The 25,523-nt window shown below is 26.4% G+C and overlaps 5 protein-coding genes across 7 annotated transcripts in view; 3 read left to right on the top strand and 2 right to left on the bottom strand.

Moving 5' to 3' along the window:
• The window catches only part of LOC123265956 (A disintegrin and metalloproteinase with thrombospondin motifs 9), a 158,203-nt gene extending 146,510 nt beyond the window's left edge, over positions 1-11,693 (top strand). The window contains exons 18-28 of one of the 2 annotated variants that reach the window (XM_044729952.1): positions 88-249; positions 407-544; positions 627-755; positions 883-1,053; positions 2,969-3,268; positions 3,536-3,727; positions 7,813-8,001; positions 9,160-9,485; positions 9,589-9,725; positions 11,322-11,515; positions 11,599-11,693. In XM_044729952.1, the coding sequence (XP_044585887.1) occupies positions 88-249; positions 407-544; positions 627-755; positions 883-1,053; positions 2,969-3,268; positions 3,536-3,727; positions 7,813-8,001; positions 9,160-9,485; positions 9,589-9,725; positions 11,322-11,515; positions 11,599-11,688 (2,028 nt within the window). In that variant the 3' untranslated portion in view covers positions 11,689-11,693. The remainder of the gene's footprint in view (positions 1-87; positions 250-406; positions 545-626; positions 756-882; positions 1,054-2,968; positions 3,269-3,535; positions 3,728-7,812; positions 8,002-9,159; positions 9,486-9,588; positions 9,726-11,321; positions 11,516-11,598) is intronic. The other variant, XM_044729953.1, reaches the window with a different exon arrangement.
• A 2,880-nt stretch (positions 11,694-14,573) lies between these two features.
• Positions 14,574-17,313, top strand: LOC123265963. The gene is made up of 3 exons (XM_044729962.1): positions 14,574-14,854; positions 15,239-15,412; positions 16,959-17,313. The coding sequence occupies exons 1-3, from the start codon at positions 14,621-14,623 to the stop codon at positions 17,238-17,240; spliced, it is 690 nt and encodes a 229-aa protein (XP_044585897.1). The 5' UTR covers positions 14,574-14,620; the 3' UTR covers positions 17,241-17,313.
• Positions 17,314-18,847: 1,534 nt separating this feature from the next.
• Positions 18,848-19,638, top strand: LOC123265964. Its single transcript, XM_044729963.1, has 2 exons — positions 18,848-19,007; positions 19,067-19,638. Exons 1-2 carry the CDS (start codon positions 18,947-18,949, stop codon positions 19,501-19,503), a joined length of 498 nt encoding a protein of 165 aa, XP_044585898.1. The 5' UTR covers positions 18,848-18,946; the 3' UTR covers positions 19,504-19,638.
• Positions 19,639-21,620: 1,982 nt separating this feature from the next.
• LOC123265962 lies at positions 21,621-23,910 on the bottom strand. Of its 2 annotated transcripts, XM_044729960.1 has the most exons (3): positions 23,569-23,898; positions 22,188-22,422; positions 21,621-21,969 (listed from the first exon to the last, which is right to left on the bottom strand). In XM_044729960.1, the coding sequence occupies exons 1-3, from the start codon at positions 23,723-23,725 to the stop codon at positions 21,954-21,956; spliced, it is 408 nt and encodes a 135-aa protein (XP_044585895.1). In that variant the 5' UTR covers positions 23,726-23,898; the 3' UTR covers positions 21,621-21,953. The 2 variants fall into 2 exon arrangements, with proteins under 2 accessions (XP_044585895.1, XP_044585894.1); XM_044729959.1 differs by having other exon boundaries at positions 21,621-22,422; positions 23,569-23,910.
• Positions 23,911-24,582: 672 nt separating this feature from the next.
• Positions 24,583-25,051, bottom strand: LOC123265966. The gene is made up of 2 exons (XM_044729965.1): positions 24,906-25,051; positions 24,583-24,842 (listed from the first exon to the last, which is right to left on the bottom strand). Exons 1-2 carry the CDS (start codon positions 24,973-24,975, stop codon positions 24,598-24,600), a joined length of 315 nt encoding a protein of 104 aa, XP_044585900.1. The 5' UTR covers positions 24,976-25,051; the 3' UTR covers positions 24,583-24,597.
• Between the last annotated feature and the right edge of the window lie 472 nt (positions 25,052-25,523).

Here is a 25,523-nt window from a genome sequence, read left to right as displayed (position 1 = left end):
GATAGCGTTTTCAAATGCAGCCTAAATACTTATCATAATAAATTGACTATTGGTGAGAATGATAATATGGATATTAATAATTCTCAGTGCTCGACGACATGTGGAATAGGCAAGCGACTGCGATCGTATTGGTGCCAAGTTGAAAATCGTATTGTCAATCAGGTCTACTGCAACAAGCTACTGTCAGCCGTCTCAGAAATATGTAACGCAGGACCATGTCACCACTGGTCCACGGGTGAATGGAGCTCGGTAAGTTTTTCTACACAAAAACTATAAACTATAAATACATAAAATATATAAACGAATGAATGAAGAGGTATAATTGATTCTCCTCACGGTCGATTGGTCGACCTCAATTGAAAATCCATCGAATTATTTATTGTTATTATTGGTTTTTGCTATCTAGTGCTCGGTCACGTGCGGAGAGGGAACTCGAAGAAGAAAAGTAGCTTGTATGAATGCCGATGGCACTTCAAGTGACTCTTGTGCGCCATCGGAAGAACCGGAAAGCTTTCAGACTTGTTCACGTGAGCCTTGTCCTACTGTGAGTAAATAACCTGTGGAGAATTATTTTATTAATTTTTTACATTTATTTTATCAATAAAAATTCATTAATTTTTTTATAGATAACCACATCGCCGATTTACTCTTCCGAGCCGACTACACCCGATTCATTTGACCAAGAAAATGAAATAGATAGCAATCGGATTCCCGTTTACCCGATTTATGTTTGGAGAACTGGAACATTTGGCGCGGTATGAATTATTATTAGATAATTTTTTTATTTTTACTGTGAAAGTTAAAATTATTGAAATCCGTAAGCTAATTGCGGTGAATTAAAATAAAATGTATGTTTGCAAATAATTTAAATCAATTTTCTAGTGCTCGAGATCATGCAACGGAGGATTCAAAAATAGAATAGTACAGTGTAGTTCACCAGACACTCATACATCTGCTCCGGATGATTACTGCGATATTAATCTACGTCCAGCAAGCAGGATGCCGTGTAATCGGCATGCATGTCCACTTTGGAATACCGGACACTGGAGTCAGGTTAGAATAATCTGCCCTTGTTTTTTTTTATTTTTATTTCATAAATTCTAATTCTGAATTCTATTTCGTATTCATATATTTAGACCCGCCTAGCCACTTTGAAAAATTATTACTTAAACGCTTCCGAGATTTATTTTAGATCTCAAGACAGCTATACGCTCTATAAACCTATCAAGTTATATTATTATTATTTTATTAAAAATCACTGGACATTATCGATTTGTGAATTTTGCAAGTATAATTTTAACTAGCAACCTGCAGTCACTATGTGACTGCCGTGACTTGTGAACTATAAATAAATAAAATTTTGCTTTATTAAATAATGAATTTTGTTGAATTGCACTGTGCTTTTTTAACTATTGACGTTTTTAGAGATATAAACTGATCCCGATGTTACACTCGTCAAGACCTTTCATTTGAGTACCCACATCAATTTTTCATATATTTTATATATTTATATATATGAATATATGAAAAATATATCAAAATACATGTGGGTACTCAAATGAAAGGTCTCGATGAGTGTAATGTCGAAATGAGCTTATATCTTCAAAAATATCATTCGTTGACAAGATAGCAAAGTCAGTTCTTAATTATTGACATTTTTAAAGATATAAACTCATCCCGATGCTATACTCATCAAGAGCTTCCATTTGAGTACCCACATGCATTTTGATATACTTTTCACATATACATATATATATAATATATATAAATATATGAAAAATTGATGTGGGTACTCAAATGAAAGGTCTTGATGAGTGTAACATCGGGATGAGCTTATATCTTTAAAAATGTAAATATTTCACGAGATACAAGGTTATTTCTTAATTATTGACATTTTTAAAGATATAAGCTCATCCCGATGTTACACTCATCAAGAGCTTCTATTTGAGTACCCACATGCATTTTGATATACTTTTCACATATACATATATATATTATGTATAAATATATGAAAAATTGATGTGGGTACTCAAATGAAAGGTCTTGATGAGTGTAACATCGGAATGAGCTTATATCTTTAAAAATGTCAATAGTTCACGAGATACAAGGTCATTTCTTAATTATTGACATTTTTAAAGATATAAGCTCATCCCGATGTTACACTCATCAAGACCTTTCATTTGAGTACCTACATTCATTTTGATATATATATATATATATATATATATATATATGAAAAATTGATGTGGGTACTCAAATGAAAGGTCTTGATGAGCATAACATCGGGATGAGCTTATATCTTCAAAAATGTTAATATTTCACGAGATACAAGGTTATTTCTTAATTATTGACATTTTTAAAGATATAAGCTCATCCCGATGTTACACTCATCAAGACCTTTCATTTGAGTACCTACATTCATTTTGATATATATATATATATATATATATATATATATATATATATATATATATGCTATATATATATATATCTATATATATATATATATATATATATGAAAAATTGATGTGGGTACTCAAATGAAAGGTCTTGATGAGCATAACATCGGGATGAGCTTATATCTTCAAAAATGTCAATATTTCACGAGATACAAGGTTATTTCTTAATTATGTACCTAGAAACAGTGCATTTTCGAATGCAGCCTAAATATTTATCATCATAAATTGACTATTGGTGAGAATGATATACAACCTTGAAAAAGCACAACTCCAAGTTTAGACCTTTCTAATGATACCAAATTTAACTATAAAAACCCATTTTATCTTATAAATACACTGGCCACAAAATTTTTTTTATTCTCTCAATAATATAGATAAAAAAACATTTTTTTTTTTTAATTACAGAAGAAATATTACTTTCCAATTGTTTATGGTGTAATAATTTACTATCCATAAAACCAAGTATTAAGTATTAATTATTAATTATATGAAATTTCATGTTAATACAGTGCGATGCTGATTGCGGTGAAGGTTACCAACATCGGCAAGTTCGTTGCCAAAGTCCACGTGGTGAAATATTACCGGATCGTGAATGTACCACCGTCGACAAGCCTAAACACGTTAAAAAATGTTGGAATGATTTAGATTGCGTGACCAATAACCAGCATAATCATAATACCAATACCAATAATAATCATAATCACAGTCATAACCATAACCACAATAATAACAATAATAATAATAACTACGATAATAATAGCAATTCAAAAGGGCAATCACGCAGATGGCGAGTCTCTAATTGGACTCCAGTAAGTACTTTGAAAACTTATAAATTATAAATAATGTTAATATGATGTGTACTCAAGTTATTTTTTTCTCAATGCGTGACCGATATATTTTCTTCAAGATAAGGACTATAAAACTTTCTCTATAAATAATAATATAATATAAAATATTTGATAGGAATAATTAAAATAAAAATAACAAAATAAGGAATTATTAATTAAGTAAAAAATGTAAAATTAAAAATGGAGAAAGAAGACGACGTTAGGGATTATAGGGTAAATATTTTACAGTGTACAAAATCATGTGGAGGTGGAATTAAAGAAAGGAGAGTCGACTGTGTAATAAGGTGGTTTAATGGCGATAAGGAAGAAAGGGTTGGTGATGAGGAGTGTACGAGATTTGGTTTTAATAAACCAAGAACACACAGACCGTGTCAAAGGATACCATGTGACTTTACTTGGAAGGAGGGCAGCTGGTCTGAGGTACTGACTGCCCCATAAGAAAATTTAATACAACCATCACTGGTCGTTACAATTGCACTTGGCTTAATTGGGATTATAATTATTTATTTATTATTATTACTACTATTATTACTATTTTGGACTCATTTAAAATTTAAAATTTTACTACTTAATAATCTTCAGCTGGTGATTTATGTGGGTTGTGGGAGTAGAGGAATTGTGCATGACTTATTGTAATTTACTATTTGTAATAATTATTCAGTAGATTTTACATTGTCTTGTTTATATCCTGTAGTTAGTGTTTTTCTCTGTAAACTTCAATCTTATTTTCTCAATCTCTCAATCTCTGTCTTTGTCTTCTTTATTATCTGTGGTATAGTTGGATCATTTATGTTAACTTAATTGATTGGTTGATTTTTATCCGTGACGTTTCTGCTGATTGAGATCTTATCGCGCGCATAATCATATTATTATTTATTATTATTTCATTACTACTTTTGTTATTATTATTTTTTTTATTAATGACTATATGATTGAAAAATATTGTTAGATTTTTTTAGGTGTAACTTTAAAAATGTTTTTATTGAATAGTTAGATAGTTTTTTCAAGTATAATATTTGTAGAGAATAAAAAGAGAAGAATATAGTTTTTTATATATATCCGCACAAAATATGAACAAAATATAAGCTCATAATGATATTACACTCATTAAGAGCTGTCATTTGAGTACCCACATGCATTTTTATATATTTTTCATATAGACATATATGTAATATATAAAAATATATGAAAAATTTATGTGAGTACCCAAATGAAAGGTCTCAATAACTGTAATGTCGAGATGAGCTTATCCCTTTAAAAATGTCAATAGTTCATAGAATACAAGGTAATTTCTTAATTATTGACATTTTTAAAGATATTAGCTCACCCTGACATTACACTCATTGAGACCTTTCATTTCAGTACCCACATGCATTTTGATATATTTTTCATATAAACATATATATAATATATATAAATATATTAAAAAATTGATGTGGGTACTCAAATGAAAGGTCTCAATGAGTGTAACATCGGGATGACCTTACATCTTTAATAATGTCAATAGTTGACGAGATACAAGGTCGTTTCTTAATTACGTTAAATTGCACTGTACTTTCTTAACTATTGACATTTTTAACAATATAAGCTCATCCCGATGTTACACTCATTGAGACCTTTCATTTGAGTACCCACATCAATTTTTTAATATATTTATATATATTATATATATGTATATATAAAAAATATATCAAAATGCATGTGGGTACTCAAATGAAAGCTCTTGATGAGTGTAACATCGGGATGAGCTTATATCTTTAAAAACCTCAATAGTTAAGAAAAGACAGTGCAATTTAACGTAATTAAGAAACGACCTTGTATCTCGTCAACTATTGAGATTTTTAAAGATATAAGCTCATCCCGACATTACACTCATTGAGACCTTTCATTTGAGTACCCACATCATTTTTTCATATATTCATATATATTATATACATGTATATATGAAAAATATATCAAAATGCATGTGGGTACTCAAATGAAAGGTCTCAATCAGTGTAATATCGGGATGAGCTTATATTGTTAAAAATGTCAATAGTTAAAAAAGTACAGTGCAATTTAACGTAATTAAGAAACGACCTTTTATCTCGTCAACTATTGACATTATTAAAGATGTACGCTCTTCCCGATGTTACACTCATTGAGACCTTTCATTTGAGTACCCACATCAATTTTTTAATATATTTATATATATTATATATATATATATATATATATATATATATATATATATATATATATATATATATATATATATATATATATATATATATGTATATATGAAAAATATATCTAAATCCATGTGGGTACTCAAATGAAAGGTCTCAATGAGTGTAATGTCGGGGTGAGCTAATATCTTTAAAAATGTCAATAGTTCACAAGATACAAGGTCATTTCTTAATTATGTATCTAGAGATGGAGTATTTTCGAAATAATTTTTCAAGTATAATATTTGTAGAAAAAAAAAAAAAAAAAATAATAATATTCATATATATCCTCACAAAAATGAACAAAATATGCTTAATATGGGCAACAAAATTTTAATATGGGCAATAAAATGGTTAAATAACAATAATATTATTATTGGGAATAAAATTTCATTCCACATTCCATATAGTATAATAAACACAAATTTAACATTAATAAAAACACTTGCATTTGTACATATATAAATAATACAAAATAAACCATAAATATTTCTGTATTTATTGTTAATTATTTGAATTTATAAAAAAGTAATAATTAAAATTAGTTATTGTAATTTAATTAATTTCTTCGAATAAGACCTAAGTATTTACACGGCTTTATCTATTTTACTTCTCTCAATGCTTTATTTTATTTTCAAATTAATAATATAAAAATATTCAGATGTATTAATCAAGTGATACGACTCAGAGATCTTTGTATTTAATATTCTCGAGAAAAACATTGTAAATTAAATTAAATTATCAACTAAGTGCGCGTAATACATATGTTAATAATACGTCTGTCTTAACTATTATATTAACATGTTACAGTAGAATAAATATATTCGAACGATTGATTTATTAAAAGACCCGACAATGTTAATTAAAAGTTTAAATAATGATAAATACCGTGTGAATATGAAATAGTCTGTCACATAAAAATCATTTATTATTAATATGTTGTTGATAATGATTCCATTTTTTTCTTCTTTAATTATTATTATTATTATTTTGCTTACTTCAGTTCATTTAGTAATTTATGCTCACTAAATTATCATCAATTAGATGATTCAATTATTATTCAACAGTAGTGAATTAATTAAATTTAATAATCACTAATAGAGATAAATTATTGTTTCGATACGGCTATTATAATAATAATTTTTGTTATTATTAATTTAATTGAAAAAGATGGAATTGTTAAGTTCATTGTGATTTAAAAAAAGGAACTAGCATGTGCATGATTCAATTATGATATTTATGTAAAAGATAATAGAGAAATTATTTTTATTCTGGTTAGTTAAAGGTTAAAGTGATTATCATTAATTGACCGGTCGTAGTTATACTAAATTGCGAAAAAAAAATTTTTTTTAATATTTTAATATTATTTAATAATATTTCAATGTGTAATTTTTATTTTACAAAAAAATAATTTATTTTCAAAAATAAAAAATTGAGATGAATATTAAAATTTTGAAAATTTAGATTGCCCACTTTGCTTCAAACAATAAAGAAGGGTAATTATTTACCAGTGAGGTCCACCATTTTAATTTTCATTTTTTTGAACGAAATTTTTTTTTTTGAAAATTTTGGAAAATACATAAAAAAAATGAACAATTTAAAAAAAAAGTTGATTATCACAAATTTAACAAATTTTCCAAAAAATTTATACATTTTTTAGAAAATTGTGATATTTAACTTTTTTTTTTTAATTGTTCATTTTTTTATGTATTTTCAAAAAAAAGATAAAATAAAAATTTTATCCAACTTTTGAAAGCAAAAAAGCTATCGAAATCTTTATTTTTTTTTTCACGATATTTTTTATTATAAATGCGCCGTAAAAATAAGCAGAATAAAAAAAAATTAAAAAATATTAATTTTTCACTTACACAGAAAAAAAAATGTTCTTGAATCAAGTATATAATCTTGAAAAACTTCATATTCTTGATTTAAGTAGAAAAATTCTTGAAGTAATATAATTTTTCTTGATTTAAGAAAATTTTAGAATTTTTCGTCTTGATTAAAAAAAATAACCCTCTTGAAAATTATATTCTTGGGTCAAGAATTTTTCTCTTGAATCAAATTAATTTTTTTTTCAGTGTAGATATGGTCAAAAAATAAGGTGGACCTTACTTGTAAATAATTACCTAAAGAAGTAAACTTCGAATAAAATATATAAATAAATTTTTAAAAATTTTCTCTATTATCTTATTTGGGAAAAATGATAATAAATTAAAAACAAATTATTAATTAAAGGAAGAATATTAATTTCAATAATAAAAACTATAACAGAATAATAACTGTAAATTTTATTTAAAGTGTTCAGCAGATTGCGGTGATGGAATACAAAGACGTGCAGTAACATGTCACCATATTAATCGTTACGGGTGGATAGATCCTTCACCAGCGGAAGGTTGTCCATTGGATAAAAAACCTAAGAGTGAACAGCACTGCAAATTACAAAGGTGTGATGATAAATACTACTGGACTGCTGGTCCTTGGAGAAAAGTAAGTTATAAAAATTTTAATACTTACTAGCAACTTTGCAGTCACTATGTGACTGCCGTGACTGTAAACTATAAATAAATAAGATTTTGGTTTATTAAATAATGAATTTCGTTAAATTGCACTGTATTTTCTTAAATATTGACGTTTTTAAATATATAAGCTCATCCCGATGTTACACTCATTGAGAGCTTTCATTTGAGTACCCACATGCATTTTGATATATTTTTCATATATTTATATACATAATATATATAAATATATGAAAAATTGATGTGGGTACTCAAATGAAAGGTCTTGATGAGTGTAATGTCGGGGTGAGTTTATATCTTAAAAAAAGTCAGTATTTGACAAGATACAAGGTCATTTCTTAATTATTGACATTTTTGAAGATATGAGCTCATCCTGATGTTACGCTCATCAAGAGCTTTCATTTGAGTACCCACATGCATTTTTATATATTTTTCATATATTCATATATATATATATTCATATATAATGAATTTCGTTAAATTGCACTGTATTTTCTTAAATATTGACGTTTTTAAATATATAAGCTCATCCCGATGTTACACTCATTGAGAGCTTTCATTTGAGTACCCACATGCATTTTGATATATTTTTCATATATTTATATACATAATATATATATATATATATATATATATATATATATATATATATATATATATGAAAAATTGATGTGGGTACTCAAATGAAAGGTCTCGATAAGTGTAATGTCAAGGTGAGTTTATATCTTAAAAAATGTCAGTATTTGACAAGATACAAGGTCATTCCTTAATTATTGACATTTTTAAAGACATAAGCTCATCCTGATGTTACGCTTATCAAGAGCTTTCATTTGGGTACCCACATGCATTTTGATATATTTTTCATATATATATATATATATATATATATATATATATATATATATATATATATATATATATATATATATATATGAAAAAATGCATGTGGGTACTCAAATGAAAGGTCTTGATGAGTGTAACATCAGGATGAGCTTATATCTTTAAAAATGTCAATATTTCACAAATAAACAAAATTTATCTTATTCTTTTGAATAATCTTATTCTCTTTTAATAATATAGATTAATTAATTTATATGATAGCTTTAAATTATTTATAAAAAAATTACAGTGCAGTCATCCGTGTGGGCGAAAAGGTCGGCAAATCCGGCGACTTTTCTGTCATGACAGAACAGGAACACGCGTTGCAAGATCAAACTGTCCTGCAGAATTCAAACCTCAGAGAAAGCGCAAGTGCAATCAGCGCCGATGCGGCCCTCTAACTTGTCTCGAAGCACAACGACGATTGAAATCTACAAAAGACGGGGAATACACTTTACTTATCGGCGGTAAAAATATGTCCATTTATTGCCATGATATGGGAACTAGCGAGCCGAGGGAATATCTTACATTACCAGCTGGCGATAGAGAAAATTACGCTGAAATTTATGATAAAAGGTACCTAGTAATTTTTATTATCAATATTAATATTATTTATACTGCTAATTTAGTCTCTAAATTGCTAAAATGGATTATATTAATATCACCGATTGTTTCTTAGGCTAAACGATCCAAACACTTGCCCTTTTGGAGGTCAGCGCAATGACAGTTGCGATTGTTTTGACAACCGCGGTACCGTTTCGGGAAGAACGATGTTTAAACGAGTGAGGATTGATGTCGCTAAGCTGATTATTATGGGTAAGTATTGACTCCTGGATGTAGTTAATATATTTGTTTTTATAGAAAAACGCTGATTAATAGGATTATGATTGAAGATCTAGACACAAAAATATAAAACTATTTAAAATCAATAAAACTAGTTATTGTAAAAGTCCATACTACGTTGCTATAAAATATTTTAATCTTTTGCCAACTGAATTTCTAAAATAACACAATCTTAGTTACTAAATACAAAATTAATAAAACTAGCAACCTTGCAGTCACTATGTGACTGCCGTGACTTGTGAACTATAAATAAATAAAATATTGACGTTTTTAAAGATATAAGCTCATCCCGATGTTACACTCATCAAGAGCTTTCATTTGAGTTCCCACATGCATTTTGATATATTTTTCATATATACATATATATAAATATATGAAAAAATGATGTGGGTACTCAAATAAAAGGTCTCAATGAGTGCAATGTCGAGGTGAGCTTATATCTTTAAAAATATCAATAGTTCACAAGATACACAGTCATTTTTTAACTATGTTAAATTGCACTGTATTTTCTTAAATATTAACATTTTTAAAGATCTAAGCTCATCCCGTTGTTACACTCATCAAGAGCTTTCATTTGAGTACCCACATGCATTTGCATATATTTTTCATATATACATATATATAACATATATAAATATATGAAAAATTGATGTGGGTACTTAAATGAAAGGTCTTGATGAGTGTAACATCGAAGTGAGCTTATATCCTTAAAAATGTCATTAATTCACAAGATACAAGGTAGTTTCTTAATTATGTAAAATTGCACTGTATTTTCTTAAATATTAACATTTTTAAAGATCTAAGCTCATCCCGTTGTTACACTCATCAAGAGCTTTCATTTGAGTACCCACATGCATTTTCATATATTTTTCATATATACATATATATAACATATATAAATATATGAAAAATTGATGTGGGTACTTAAATGAAAGGTCTTGATGAGTGTAACATCGAAGTGAGCTTATATCCTTAAAAATGTCATTAATTCACAAGATACAAGGTAGTTTCTTAATTATGTAAAATTGCACTGTATTTTCTTAAATATTAACATTTTTAAAGATTTAAGCTCATCCCGTTGTTACACTCATCAAGAGCTGTCATTTGAGTACCCACATGCATTTTGATATATTTTTCATATATACATATATATAATATATTTAAATATATGAAAAATTGATGTGGGTACTCAAATGAAAGGTCTCGAGGAGTATAATGTCGGGATGAGCTTATATTTTTAAAAATGTCAATAGTTCACAAGATACAAGGCCATTTCTTCATTATGTATCTAGAGATAGAGCATTTTCGAATGCTTAAATACTTATCATCATAAATTGACTATAGGCTTAATATGAATTACTAAAAACCGAATGTCAAAAATTAATTGTAATTTTACCTTGGAAGGCTCATTAGAGAGTGACTCAGATCAATTAATATTACTGTTATCACTAGGCATTAGGCCTACCTCTTTTCCCCTACCCTATGTACAGATAACCATTTGTCTCAGTAGAAATTATACGTACAACTATATATGTATTTTTGGAAAATAAATAAATAATTTTTTTTCAGCTAACGACTACACATTTTCATGGACAAAGGGAGCCAAGAGGGTGGAGTATGGAAAGGCTGGAGATTGCTATAGTAGGCAAGATTGCCCTCAAGGGAGGTTTAGTATTAATTTAACCGGCACTGCCCTTAAACTAGCCAGAGAGGTAACATGGAAACCAGAAAAGTCACGCGCGCATCTTGCCATTAATAGAATTGTAATTATTACTCTTCTATATTTTTATAATTTACAATAAATTAAGATAATTAATTTTTTTTCGATAATAATTATAATTTGCAGACGGATCAAAGAATACTAGGCAAGTGTGGCGGCTATTGCGGATTCTGTTCCCCCGCAGGGGACATGAAACTCGAAGTCCATCCATCCTAGTTCCTCGACTAAATTATAATTAAAGAAACTAAACGAACACATTAAGGACAATAATAAAATAAAACTAAGTAATTAATTAATTAATGACCGACTGATCGGCTTGCCAGCGTAACGCAAGTCTGTTTGCCGAAGATCTTAATAACAGTTCCATGTTATTAATATTAATAATTTAAATTACCCGTCACCGGATCTTCATTTAGTATTAATAACTTATTAATTTAATGAAATAATTAATAATTAATTAATTAATCGGTTAATTAATTGATTATTGATCCGTCGTAAAACGTATTAAATTTATTTATAATTTCACCGTAAGTCGAGTTCACGATAATACTTTATTAGAAAAAATGAATCATCAGTACCGAGCTCTCTAATTTTTTACATTTTACAAAATAATAAATAATAAATAATTATTGTTGTTTATAAATAATAAATAATTAATGAACTCACTGCCATATAAACAAGCGTGCCTTAAATTAATTTTACACGCATTAACAAATAAAAATTAGTTAATTTTATTTACACATTATTAATGGTATTAATAGATAAATAATTTGCGAAAATGTACCTAAATGAATGTAGAACAATTTATAATTAAATTTATTAATTAATAAAAATATATTTTAAGTTTTTAATAATATTAATTATTATTATTATTTTTTTTTAAATCTACACGTGGAGTTATGTGGATAAAAAATAATAATGATAATTGCGGAGTTCATAATAATTACAACGAATGTACGTATGGTATGAACAATTAGTTAAACGTAAACAAAGTTAAAGTTAAAGCAAAAAAAATATGCTTTATCTTTAATGTCAATTTTATTATTTACTAAACTATGACTAGTTAAATATTTTTCATACTAAATACACAATACCTAAATAAACAATATTTAAATAATTGTTGTATAAAACTAATTAAAGTAATGTTACGTCCATTAATTCGAAATTTTTAATTCAAGTCTGACTAGTGATTTATTAACAAACTTTTTATTTTTAAATAATATTTAAGCGTACATTTATATCGTGTAATGTATTTTATAAATTATGATTTATTATTATTTTTATTTTTTATTATTATTACTTGTGTTTATAGATATTGTTCTATATTAGTTATATTATTGTGTATTAATAATGAAATGCAATACGTACTATAATAACTAATTATTATCAATTTTTTAATGTAAATGTCATTGTAAAGCATTTTTTTAAATATATTTAATGCAATTAAAAAATATGAAGTTTTTTTTATTATTATTGTTATTACTAGCAACCTTGCAGTCACTATGTGACTGCTGTGATTTGTAAACTGTAAATAAATGAAATTTTGCTTTATTAAATAATGACTTTTGTTAAATTGCAATGTACTTTCTTAAATATTGACGTTTTTTGAGATATAAGCTCATCCCGATGTTACACTCATCAAGAGCTTTCATTTGAGTACCCACATGCATTTTGATATATTTTTCATATATACATATATATATGTATATATATATCTATATATATATATATATATATATATAATATACAAGTATATGAAAAAATAATGTGGGTATTCAAATGAAAGGTCTTGATGAGTGTAACATCAGGATGAGCTTATATCTTTAAAAATGTCAATAATTCACAAGATATAAAGTCATTTCTTAATTATTGATATTTTTAAAGATGTTAGCTCATCCTGATGTTACACTCATCAAGAGCTTTCATTTGAGTACCCACATGCATTTAGGTATATTTTTCATAAATACACATATATATATATATATATATATATATATATATATATATAAATATATAAAAAAATTGATGTGGGTACTTAAATGAAAGGTCTCGAGGAGTGTAACATCGAGATAAGCTTACATTTTCAAGAATGTCAATAGTTCACAAGATACGAGGTCATTTCTTAATTATTGATATTTTTAAAGATATAAGCTCATTCCGACGTTATATTCATCAAAAGCTTTCATTTGAGTACCCACATGCAGTTTGATACATTTTTCATATATACATATATATAATATATATAAATATATGAAAAATTGGTGTGGGTACTTAAATGAAAGGTCTTGATAAGTATAAAATCGGGATGAATTTATATCTTTAAAAATGCCAATAGTTCAGAAAATATAAGGTCATTTCTTAATTATTGATATTTTTATAGATGTAAGCTCATCCTGATGTTGCACTCATCAAGAGCTTTCATTTGAGTACCCACATGAATTTTCATATATTTTTCATATATACATATATATAATATATATAAATATATGAAATATATGAAAAATTGATGTGGGTACTCAATTGAAAGGTCTTAATGAGTGTAACATCAGGATGATCTTATATCTTGAAAAATGTCAATAGTTCACAAAATACTAGGTCATTTTCTAATTATGTATTTAGAGACAGAACATTTTTGAATACTTATCATCATCAATTGACTATTGGTGAAAATGATGAGACCTTGAATAGGCATAACTCCAGGTCAAGACTTATCCAACGATCCCAAATTTAATCATAAAAACCCATTTTATTATATAAATACATTGGTCTTGCTTTGTCTTCGAATTTTTATTACAAGAAATTAAATTTTTGGTTGTTGTAAAAAATACTATTTCTTTTTTATATATAATAATTATAAAAAAAGTAATCTATAATTACAAGAAATAATTCTATAGAACACATGTTAGTACCAACTAAGCAAATACCTTGAAAAATATATCTTCTTAATAGCAATCAATCATCTTTTAGCTCGCAGCTGAAATTGATAATGATAAAAGATAAAATTCAGGGGATTCCCATATCTTATCTCGAACCGATGAGTCTTTATACTATAAAGCAAATAAGAACAATAAGCGGTATATATTAATCTCTCAGTAAAATGATCGCTCAGTCTTGTTGCTAAAACAAAACAAATTAATTGAAGCTGAAGATGAATTTAATAATATTAATAAGTATTTTTATAAATATTTTGTTGGTAACTGAAGGCGCGAACCCTTCAGATGGAATTAGACGTCTTAAAAACAAAGTTAATTCGGCTGTTAATGACCTAACGCGTTACCGTAATTCACTAGAGTCAAATTTAAAGTACAAATTGAGTAATTTAAAAATAAATGAAATGACTAATGTTAACAATGCTGTTAATTCTGCGATTGATGAAACGCGGGTAAGTTATTTATTTTTTTACCATGTCAGTGGAATTAATTGTCGTTAACTCTACAAATTACGTAACCAGAAAGTGACATTTAAGTTAAAAGTGACTTGTAACTTGACTACTTTTTAATTTTTTTTTTAATATACAAATTTATTCTAAAAAATTGCATTTATAATTTTTTCAAATCTCTGCATATAAATTTTTTTTTGCCACACTGAAAAAAAAATTCTTGACTGAAATGTAAATTTTCTTGAGCCAAGAAAATTTCTTTTTGCTCCAAAATAACTTTTGTCTTTCTTAAAATTTTCTTGGCGCAAGAAGTTTGTTTTTTTTTTGTACATAATTTATTCGTTAAAAAAATTATTAAATATCTGCTAAATTAATTTACATAAATAGAAAGCAATAACTGCAGCAAATACGCAAGGAAAAAATGCAGATCATTGTTTTGAGCCGATGAGATTACGCCTTAGAGATGCGAGTCAAGCTGCATTTAATTCTCTGGATGAATGCGCCAATGATCAAGTACTAACATTAAAACCTGTTGAGCAAAATATTGAGACTCATGTTCTTGTAAGTAAATCATGTAATTTATAACAAAAGATGTTATTTATAAAAATAATAATTATTATAAATAATTATTTTATTTATAAAAATAATAATTATTGTAAATAATTATTTTATTTATAAAAATAATGATTATTATAAATAATTATTTTATGAATAAAAATAGTAATTATTATAAACAGGGCCTGGAAGCGGGGGCAAAACAATTAAAAATAAAAAAAGAGCGAAATTCACACGACAATGCCTAGCAATAAAACAATAGCGAGCAAATTCACACGCATAATTCATGTCATAGCCTAGAAATTAAATGTCAAAACAAAATAAGTTTGGCAGCAAAAATACGTGTGTTTATGTTGAAGAACTCTGAAATTAGCTGTAAAATGAAATATAAATAAATTTATTACTTGGTGCGTTTGCAGACAAAAAGTAAGACAAAAAATAATACAAAAAATAAGACAAAAAGTAAGACAAAAAATAAGACATGAAATAAGACAAAAAGTAAGACAACAAGTAAGACAAAGAATAAAACAGAAAATAAGACAAAAAATCTGGAAATCGGTTGACCGCGCAGGCCAACCCTAGAATCTCCCGCTAAGTTTGGATTTCAAGCGCCTTAGAATGAGTTTTTTGGTTAATATTTGAGCTTTTTAAGCTTAAAGCACCGTTTTTCATATATTGAGCTCTTTGAGCTCAAAATATATTTATTAAACTATAACTTTTGAATGCGTCGTTCGATTTTCATTTTTTAAAAAGTATTCGACGCAGTTTTTAAAGCACAAAAAGAAAATCTATAGGTTCATATTGATTGGCTGAGGAATCTCAGATATTTTTTAAAAATACCGAAAAATAATTTTGTGAATTTTTAAACAACTAAAACTTTTGAATGCGTTGTTCTATTTTAATTTTCGAAAATGCATTCGAAGCAGTTTTTCAAGCACAAAAAATGTATGTATAACACAAAATATTTATAGTATAAATTTATATTATAATATTTATAGCTCAAAGAGCTCAATATATGAAAAACGGTGCTTTAAGCTTAAAATGCTCAAATATTAACCAAAAAACTCATTCTAAGGCGCTTGAAATCCAAACTTAGCGGGAGATTCTAGGGTTGGCCTGCGCGGTCAACCGATTTCCAGATTTTTTGTCTTATTTTCTATTTTATTCTTTGTCTTACTTGTTGTCTTACTTTTTGTCTTATTTCATGTCTTACTTTTTGTCTTATTTTTCGTATTATTTTTTGTCTTACTTTTTGTCTGCAAACGCACCAAGTAATAAATTTATTTATATTTCATTTTACAGCTAATTTCAGAGTTCTTCAACATAAACACACGTGTTTTTGCTGCCAAACTTATTTTGTTTTGACATTTAATTTCTAGGCTATGACATGAATTATGCGTGTGAATTTGCTCGCTATTGTTTTATTGCTAGGCATTGTCGTGTGAATTTCGCTCTTTTTTTATTTTTAATTGTTTTGCCCCAACTTCCAGGCCCTGATTATAAATAATAATTTTATTTATAAAAATTATAAATTTATCTTTCTTCTTTACAGAATGGCAAATTATTGCTATCAAAATTAGATTTGATAATGATAAACTGCGCATCAGGAACGCCAATACAGGTCCAAGTGTGTATTGCCCAAAAAATGCCGGAAGCTAACAGTTCAGTGAACAATTACGAGTCTACTATCAGCCAATTGAAGAATACTGGGGATTCGATATCGAGTTCTGGAATTACTGGCGCAATGCGTTGCTTTCAAACGCCAATGACTACTCTTTACAATAATGTTAGTTCTGCAAGGATAGCTTCAAGTACTTGTATAAAAAATGCTTAGATATTATTATTTATTGTATATTAAGAAAATTAATAATAATAAAATGATGAGTCAATATTTTACAACCTTAAAAATCTTGGTGAGGTTTTTTTAAGACCTCAAATTTATTTTAATTTCATTAAAAATTCGGTAATTATTTACAAGTGGGGTCAACCTCATTTGGGGCCATAACTAAGAGAAAAATTAACATTTTCAATTAGAGAAAATTTTTTTAAATTAATTTATATATTTTATTGAAAGTTTACTTCTTTAGGTAATTATTTACAAGTGGGGTTATAACCATTATAATCTGGATTATACTCATTGTAATCTGGATTATACTAGCTACTATCTGAAATTTTTTTCACTCAGTATAATCTGGGATGATATCTAGTGTCGTCTTGTTCTTTACGAGTAGGTGAAAAATTAATATTTGTTTATTTTTTTTTATTTTGCTTGTTTTTACGGCACATTTATGACAAATAATGTCGTGAAAGAAAAAAATAAAAATTTCGATAGTTTTTTTGCGTTCAAAAGTTGGAAAAAATTTTGGCTTTCATGTTTTTTGATAAACTTTCTATTTTATGTTTCTTTTTTGAAAAGTAAATAAAAAAACGAACAATTTAAAAAAAAATTTGAATATCACAATTTTCTAAAAAATATATCAATTTTTTTGAATATTTGTTAAAATTGTGATAATCAACTTTTTTTTTTTAAATTGTTCATTTTTTTATATATTTTTTGAAAAAAAATATATCAATAAAATCAAATAGAAATTTCGTTCAAATTAAAATAGTTGACCTCACTTGTAAATATTTACCAAAATTTTTGTTTTTTTATAAAATTTAATTTAAAAAAATAAAATTTTTGAATGACTTTTTTTTAGTTAAAAAATTGTTATTTTTTATTTTATAAAATTACAATATTTTTTTAATAAAAATTTCTTTTTTTTTTTAATAAAGATTTTTGATTTTATTATCAAATTTCATTTAAAAAAATTTTTTTTGATTTTTTTAATAAAAATTTCTTTTTTTTTTAATAAAAATTTTTGATTTTATTATCAAATTTGATTTTAAAAAAAATTTTTTGATTTTTTATAAAATTATATTTTATATCTCGGCTGCCCAATTTTAAAACACAGTAACTGTAAAATTTTTATACCTGATTTTTTTCAGTATTACTGCATTTCTTATAATTCTTAGACCTTAATTTCAAGTAATTTTTTTTTAATATTTATATTCAAGTATTTTCTATTCATAAATAAAATTTTTTATCAATTTATCGCGGAAACTTTTTTTTAATAAGAAAAATTTTTAAAAATCTTAAAATTGTCAGTTACTGTGTTTTAAAATTGGGCAGCCGATCTACTCTAAAACAGATCATCATATATCTCATGAGTACAAAATATTCTAGTACAAAATAAAATATTAAAATAATATTTATATAACAAAGCTTTGAATATTCACGATCATAAACTTCAATACAAGTTTTAGATAACGAAAAAATAATAATTAAATGTCATAATTTCACAACGAGGTAAAATAGATAAGTAAAAAAAAATGCTGACGAGCAAGAAGACCTCGACTTGGACTCGCAAACGATAACCAGTAAATAAAATTAGACACAAATACATCGACAACTAGAAAGCTTATAAAGGGGAGAGACTTTACGAAAAAATTCCACTAGTGTTTCACCCATTTTATCTACCGTTTCATGCGCGAGCAATCATGAAGCGTTTACTGTTGGTATTTTTGGTAATGACATTTGCCCTTACCGTTCATACTCATGGTAAGTATTTTTATTTTTATTTAAAATAATTAATTACCTAATTAACGTGAATTTATTAGTGACTAAGCGGAATGAAAGCGATGAAGACAATAGTGATGAAGATGACGAAGAAGAAGAAGGAGGATTAAAGGGTTTGATGCTCAAAACTAAGAACATGACCATGAAAGTTCCTTTCGTTGGTGAACTTACTGGAGACACAATTGGAAAACTTATTGACGGATATGAACTAATTCAGAGATTGACTAACGGCGCTGTTGGACGTATTCTTGGGGGAGCATTTCCCTGTACCATTTCTCTGGATTCCTTCGCCTGTACTGGTCACACCGTTGGCCAAGATTTTGCATCTATTGCTGAAGCTATTCTGAACTCGTTTCCGTCGGTGCTCGTCCCATCATTTCTAAAAACGTCTATTATTATGATGATTCAGATGTTCATTGAACCGACTATTGATGTTTTCTTCGGAGGAATAGCTAAGCCAGAAGCTACACAGGGTTAATTCGTCCATTCTTATTGTTTTAATTATATTTTTCATTATATATTACTATTGTTATTGTTATTGCGAATGTATAACTTTTAATTCTAAGTCATTGATGTGTTTTGTAATGTTATAATAAATTATAATGATGTAAAATTGTTTTATTTTAGATTTTATTGATAATTATAAATCTTTTAATTGTTAGATCATTTCTTTTTGAGATATTTAAATTAGTTTTTAGTTGGAAAGTTATTATTTGTTATGTCATAAAAAGTGACTCATAATGAAGCTATTGATAATCAATAAGGAAAATTAGTATTGAGAATTATTATAAATAATAGAGAAAAATATTTAATATGAAATATTAAGTAGGGTAAAAATTAATTTTGGAAAATTAAAAAATGATGAATTAATTTTTACACGGAAAAAAGTTAACTAAAATTCACTCGGATTCAGGTTCATTTTTATAGTTTCAAACAGTACAGCGGACATCGAGGTGACACAAATGTAAATATTACAAAGCTTAATGTAGAAAGTGTAAAAGTCACACTTTATAATTTAATATCGAAAATGTGATTAGTAGCTGTCACTATAGTAAATAACGACTCTCTCATCTTAAAAAATTACAGTTTCAAACAGTAAAAATTGCCGTTTCAATATATAGCCTATACTATGAGGAAAAGGAGAAGGTCTCACACTCGGAGAATTTAACATTTGAAACAGTAAAAATTCTACTCTTAAAATATATATTTTACCAGTCCAAGCAAAACAATAATTATTGTTTGATTTCTAGCGTTGCGTTTAAAATTTACCATTTTACTTTGTAAATATTGACGTTGCTTGTATAGAAATTTAGTAACTGTAGTTTATATTTTTTACATATCATAAGATCATTTTTAGTAGATTTCATAGAAATCTAACTATATTGCATTGGTCCTCATGACGGAACTTTTGAAAAATTTTGCTATATTTCGACTCAGCTCGTCAAGCGGATTCAGAAAATGCATATGGTTCAAAAGTTTATATATGTATGTATATATATATACATATATATATATATGTATGTATATATATATATATATACGATATAATCGGCATTGTCTCTTCTCTAACTCTCGTAATTCTATACGGATCTCAATAAAACGTAACATACTTATTCTTAGGACGATTTCCGAGGTTAAGTTCTAAGATGAGCCAAATCTGTCGATTAGTTTAGAAGTGAGAGCAATTCAAAAATTTTCAAAAATCGCAAAAAATTTTCGATTTTAGCTTATTTCCGTGCAATAAAAATGGAACGCGACATCCTATCGGATTTCTATAAATTGCATTTGCAAGCTTATTTAATAAGCTTCAATTTGTGTACTTATTTATTTCTCCAAATTAAATAGTTTAGGAATAATAGCAATTCAAAAATTTTCAAAAATCGCAAAAATTTTCACTTTTACCGTATTTTGGTGCAATTACAATTGAACGCGATATCTTATCAAAATTCTATAAATGGTATCTGAAAGCTTATTAAATAAGCTTTAATTTGTGTACCTCATTATCAGTCTAGGCCAAAAATCACCTACTTTCTCAGACAGATATAATGAAATTTTACTTTTGCATTCGTTTTGACGTCATTGTTGTTTAATCAGACAGAAATTTATTTTTTTTTTTTTTTTCGTATGCAACCCTAGTAGTATTTTTATTATTCATCATGAAATCTACTTCCATTTCGGCTGCCGAATGGCCTTTTATTTAGGTATGAAATGATAAATATCAAAGTCAAAATTTTTAATTATTATACTTAAACATTTTCGACATTCACATAGCGAATATTACTGTTTGAAATAGTATTTTTTCCATGTAAATAATAAATTGTAGCATTTGAATAATAAATATTATAAAGTAATTGTTATAATCACAATTTTACTGTTTGAAATGGTAATTTTTTCCAGTTTTTCCGTTTAACAATAATGTTTCACCCAAATAGCACTGAAAAAAAGTTGAAAATAATCAACAAAACGTTTTAAATTTAACGTATGTATTTAATTGTCCAAATTATCAATATTTTTATAATAATCCACAATTACGGATAAAAATAATATTTTTTTATTAATTTTAATAACATAAAAAAGGTGTGAAGAAATAAAATCAGGTTAAATAGCAATATTTGAATTTTTTTATTAACAGATGGGAACAAATAAATATATAATTCGGATATGCATTACAACAAGAAAAAATTTAAAAAACAATTTTATATAATATTTAACATATGTGTAATTTGATAAATTCTACGGAAATTTTTAAGCATTTTTCTAAAGTCTGCTGGCAAGAAATCAGATTCACCGTATTTTTCAATTAATGAATCAAGAGACGGCAGAATGTCCGCTTTAGTATAATCCCATCCCATATTAACCATTTTAACAGCATTACGTTTAGCGACTTTGCCCATATTTTTCATCATATGATTCCACAGTTCTTGGTTGTCAGTTGTTGTTGACCCTGTATTTGATAATAATGCCAATACATCATTCGGACTTTGTGAATTGTTTCGAAATGATGATGGTAGTATTAAACTTCCTATTTTATTATAAACGACACGAAATGGTGCCGTTATAAAACTAAATATACGTCTTATTAATCGAAATGGCGCTAATGCAATGTCATAAATAAATGATAATGGTAAATGAACAGTATTTACAGCCGTATTAGCAACTGACCCAACAACTCCACGTTTGCGGCGAGATCTGGGTGCTGCGTCACCATCGTCGTCCATTTTTTTCGATTTCTTCCTAAATCCCATTAAATTCATTGTTTTTTCGTACATAGACATTACTGGGCTTAACATCCAATCCGTCCAGTCCAGAATGGGCTTCAAAGTCCACCCGTATATTTGATCGTAAAGCGACTCTTTTTCCGCGGCTTCTTGCTCTTCGCCGTAGCGATTTGGTTCATCTGTAAAAAACATAACATTAATCACAACCATTTTCTGTAAATTTCATGCCTTCTTTTACAATAAAAATTTTAATGAAAAATAATAAACCCCTGTGAAAAAAAAAATATATTAAAAATCTTTTTTTTTTCTTTGTTTTTTTTTAAAGTCGCATAAACTACTAAGGTCATGAGCGACTACGGTAGGGGGTAAACTTTTGAGATTGGAACTCGTTTTATTTTTTGGGCTGAGCAGAATAATACACTTAAATATTGAAAATATTCATTGGTGTACGCCGGACTCGAACCCGGTCCAATGCTTTGGTAAGCAAGAGCCGGATCCGATAGGGCTACTGCGCGCCTTATTAAAAATCTATAAAAAATATCTATAGTAAATATATTTTCAATAACTATCTTTTGCCCGATTTTCACATATATTTTAGATATATTCAAAATATATCTTAAAAAACATAGCTAAAAATATAAAAAAAATTTATTTTGAATATATCTACAAAGTAAAAAATTTTGCATCAAAAAATTTTGTGTTAAAAATTTTTATGTTAAATATTTAACACTTTTTTGTGTTAATTTAACACAATAAATGTTAAATTTACACACAAAAGTGTTAAATATTTAACACTAAATTTTTTACTGTGTAACTTTTGGTTGATTTTCATATATATTCAAAATATATCTTAAAAAACTTAGCTAAAAATATAAAAAAAATTTTTTTTGAATATATCTACAAAGTAAAAAATTTTGCATAAAAAAATTTTGTGTTAAAAATTTTTATGTTAAATATTTAATATTTTTTTGTGTTAATTTAACACAATAAATGTTAAATTTACACATAAAAGTGTTAAATATTTAACACAAAAATTTTTAACACTAAATTTTTAGACGTAAAATTTTTTACTGTGTAACTTTTGGCTGATTTTCATGTATATTTGAAATATATTTTAGATATATTCAAAATATATCTTAAAAAAAATAATTAAAAATATATTTTAAATATATTTAAAATATATAATATATATATATGAAAATCGGCCAAAAGTTAGTAATTAAAAATATATTTACGATACGTATTTTATATATTTTTTATGTATTTCGAAATATATTTTTTTTTCATGAAGGAAGAATATAAAAAGTTTAAAAATGATCACATGCCATCGTAAATATGGACACCGGACGCTTTATGTTCTACCGGAATCAAGTGCCATTGTGGATCTAAAGAAGACAACAACACCGGTTGGTTATAAACAGCTGGTCCAGCTTCAATGATTACCGCAAGAAGAAATACGACAAATACTTTTAACTTCAACATGGTTGACTGTTTCAAACACTCTAAACTTGTGTATGAATTTATGTAGCGCTTCCCCTTCTATTTTCCTTTCTTATCAATTTCCTTGTACTTGTGCTATGAATTTTAACCACTTCAATATACCTCAATTGAATTTAACCTGAAATTATTTAATTCTAATAAAATTCACCCAAAAATATTGCTTTTATTAAAAATTGTTTCTATTAAAAATATTTTATGTTTTAATAAAAAAAAATCGTTTGCTTAATCATCAATTATCTGCATGTAAAATTCACGGTAAAAAATAAAACTTTTTTACAAAACATTAATTATTTTAATTCAATGCCAAATGTCAGTGACGCACATGTACTATCTACTTCTTTAGTTTTTAATTGTTATAATTTGTATAACCGATAATTTATAATTACTTTGTTTATCAGTTTTTATAGCAATGTCAATGCTGAATTTTATTTACATAATTTCCTTTTTTTTAACATAAATAATAAATAATATTTAATAATTATTTCAAAACAAATATTTATTTCTTCTTTAAATTTATATAAAAAAAATTTTAACTAATTTTTAAATTAAAAAAAAAATTAAAACTAATTTTTAAATTTAAAAAAAATTAAAATTAATTATTAAATTAAAACTAATTTTTAAATTAAAAAAAAAAAATAAAATAATAATTTCTTCTTAATAAAAACAAGAAAGATAAATTAATAATAGCTTTTATTTAATTATCCATTCTTAATTTATTTTATACATAATAAGAAATAAAAGTAAAAAAGTCATTAATGTGTTTTGTAATTGTAAAAATATTTTTTTAAAATAATATTAAAATTATTTTTTATATTATTAATTAATTAATTGTAATCAAGATTGTTAATAATTTATTAACGATCCATAGGAGCGCCACTGTCGTCAATAACTTTAGCATGGTAAGGAGTGCAAGAGTACTCCAGCTTTGATAAATCGTAAATAGTACAAGGCAATTGCATATTTTTTGTATGAATTAATATGCTGTTGATAAATTGAAGGGCTACGGAAGTAAACGGCCACAGGTAACTGGATACAGAACCGACAACACCCTTAGTGGTTGTTTTTTCCATCACAAGGTCGGGCGGAGCATCAGCAACCACTGTAAAATTTTTTTTATGAAAATTGAGAAGAAATTTTGATAATTAATGATTATTATAATTACTTTTAGATTGTACCACGGTAGCAATGATAGTTACTACCAAAACCAGCAGATATTTTTTACGATTAAACATAGCGAAGACACTTGTTAATTAGCTCAAGTGAACTTACTGTGAGTTACCGGTCTTCTGAAGACACGTCAGTGGTTACTTGTATTTATAGACTAGCTCGATTGCGTTTTACTTGAAATTACTGTCGTTGTAAGCAGTTATTGGTATTAGTTAGTTTCATGTTATTGTTATTGTTATTGTTATTAATATTCATCAATTTTTATAGTCCTCGGGCTCGTTATCGCTTATGCGTTCTTGAAGAAATAATTTTAACGATAAATATTTTCTTTTAACAAATATTTGTTTCACGGTTTATTTATTGGAGTATTATAAATGTTTTTTGTAGAAATTATGATATTGCATAATTTTTTTTTAGGATTTTGAAGAGACAAATGTATGATGAAGGAAGAAAAGATAAGCAATATATTTTACTTATTTATTGCTTGATAATTTATTTTTTTATTTAGATTTTAGTCAAGTATAAATAGCTCCATAGATTAAATTGTAGTGTATTATTATGAAAAGTTGGGTGAAAAATTTAATTTAAAGATTTAATTTAATTTAAAGATTGA

Source organism: Cotesia glomerata, linkage group LG5 (assembly GCF_020080835.1).
Source record: "Cotesia glomerata isolate CgM1 linkage group LG5, MPM_Cglom_v2.3, whole genome shotgun sequence".
Lineage (NCBI taxonomy): Eukaryota > Metazoa > Arthropoda > Insecta > Hymenoptera > Braconidae > Cotesia > Cotesia glomerata.
Note: the sequence above shows the minus strand (reverse complement) of the source record. Positions and strands in the feature narration are given on the sequence as shown.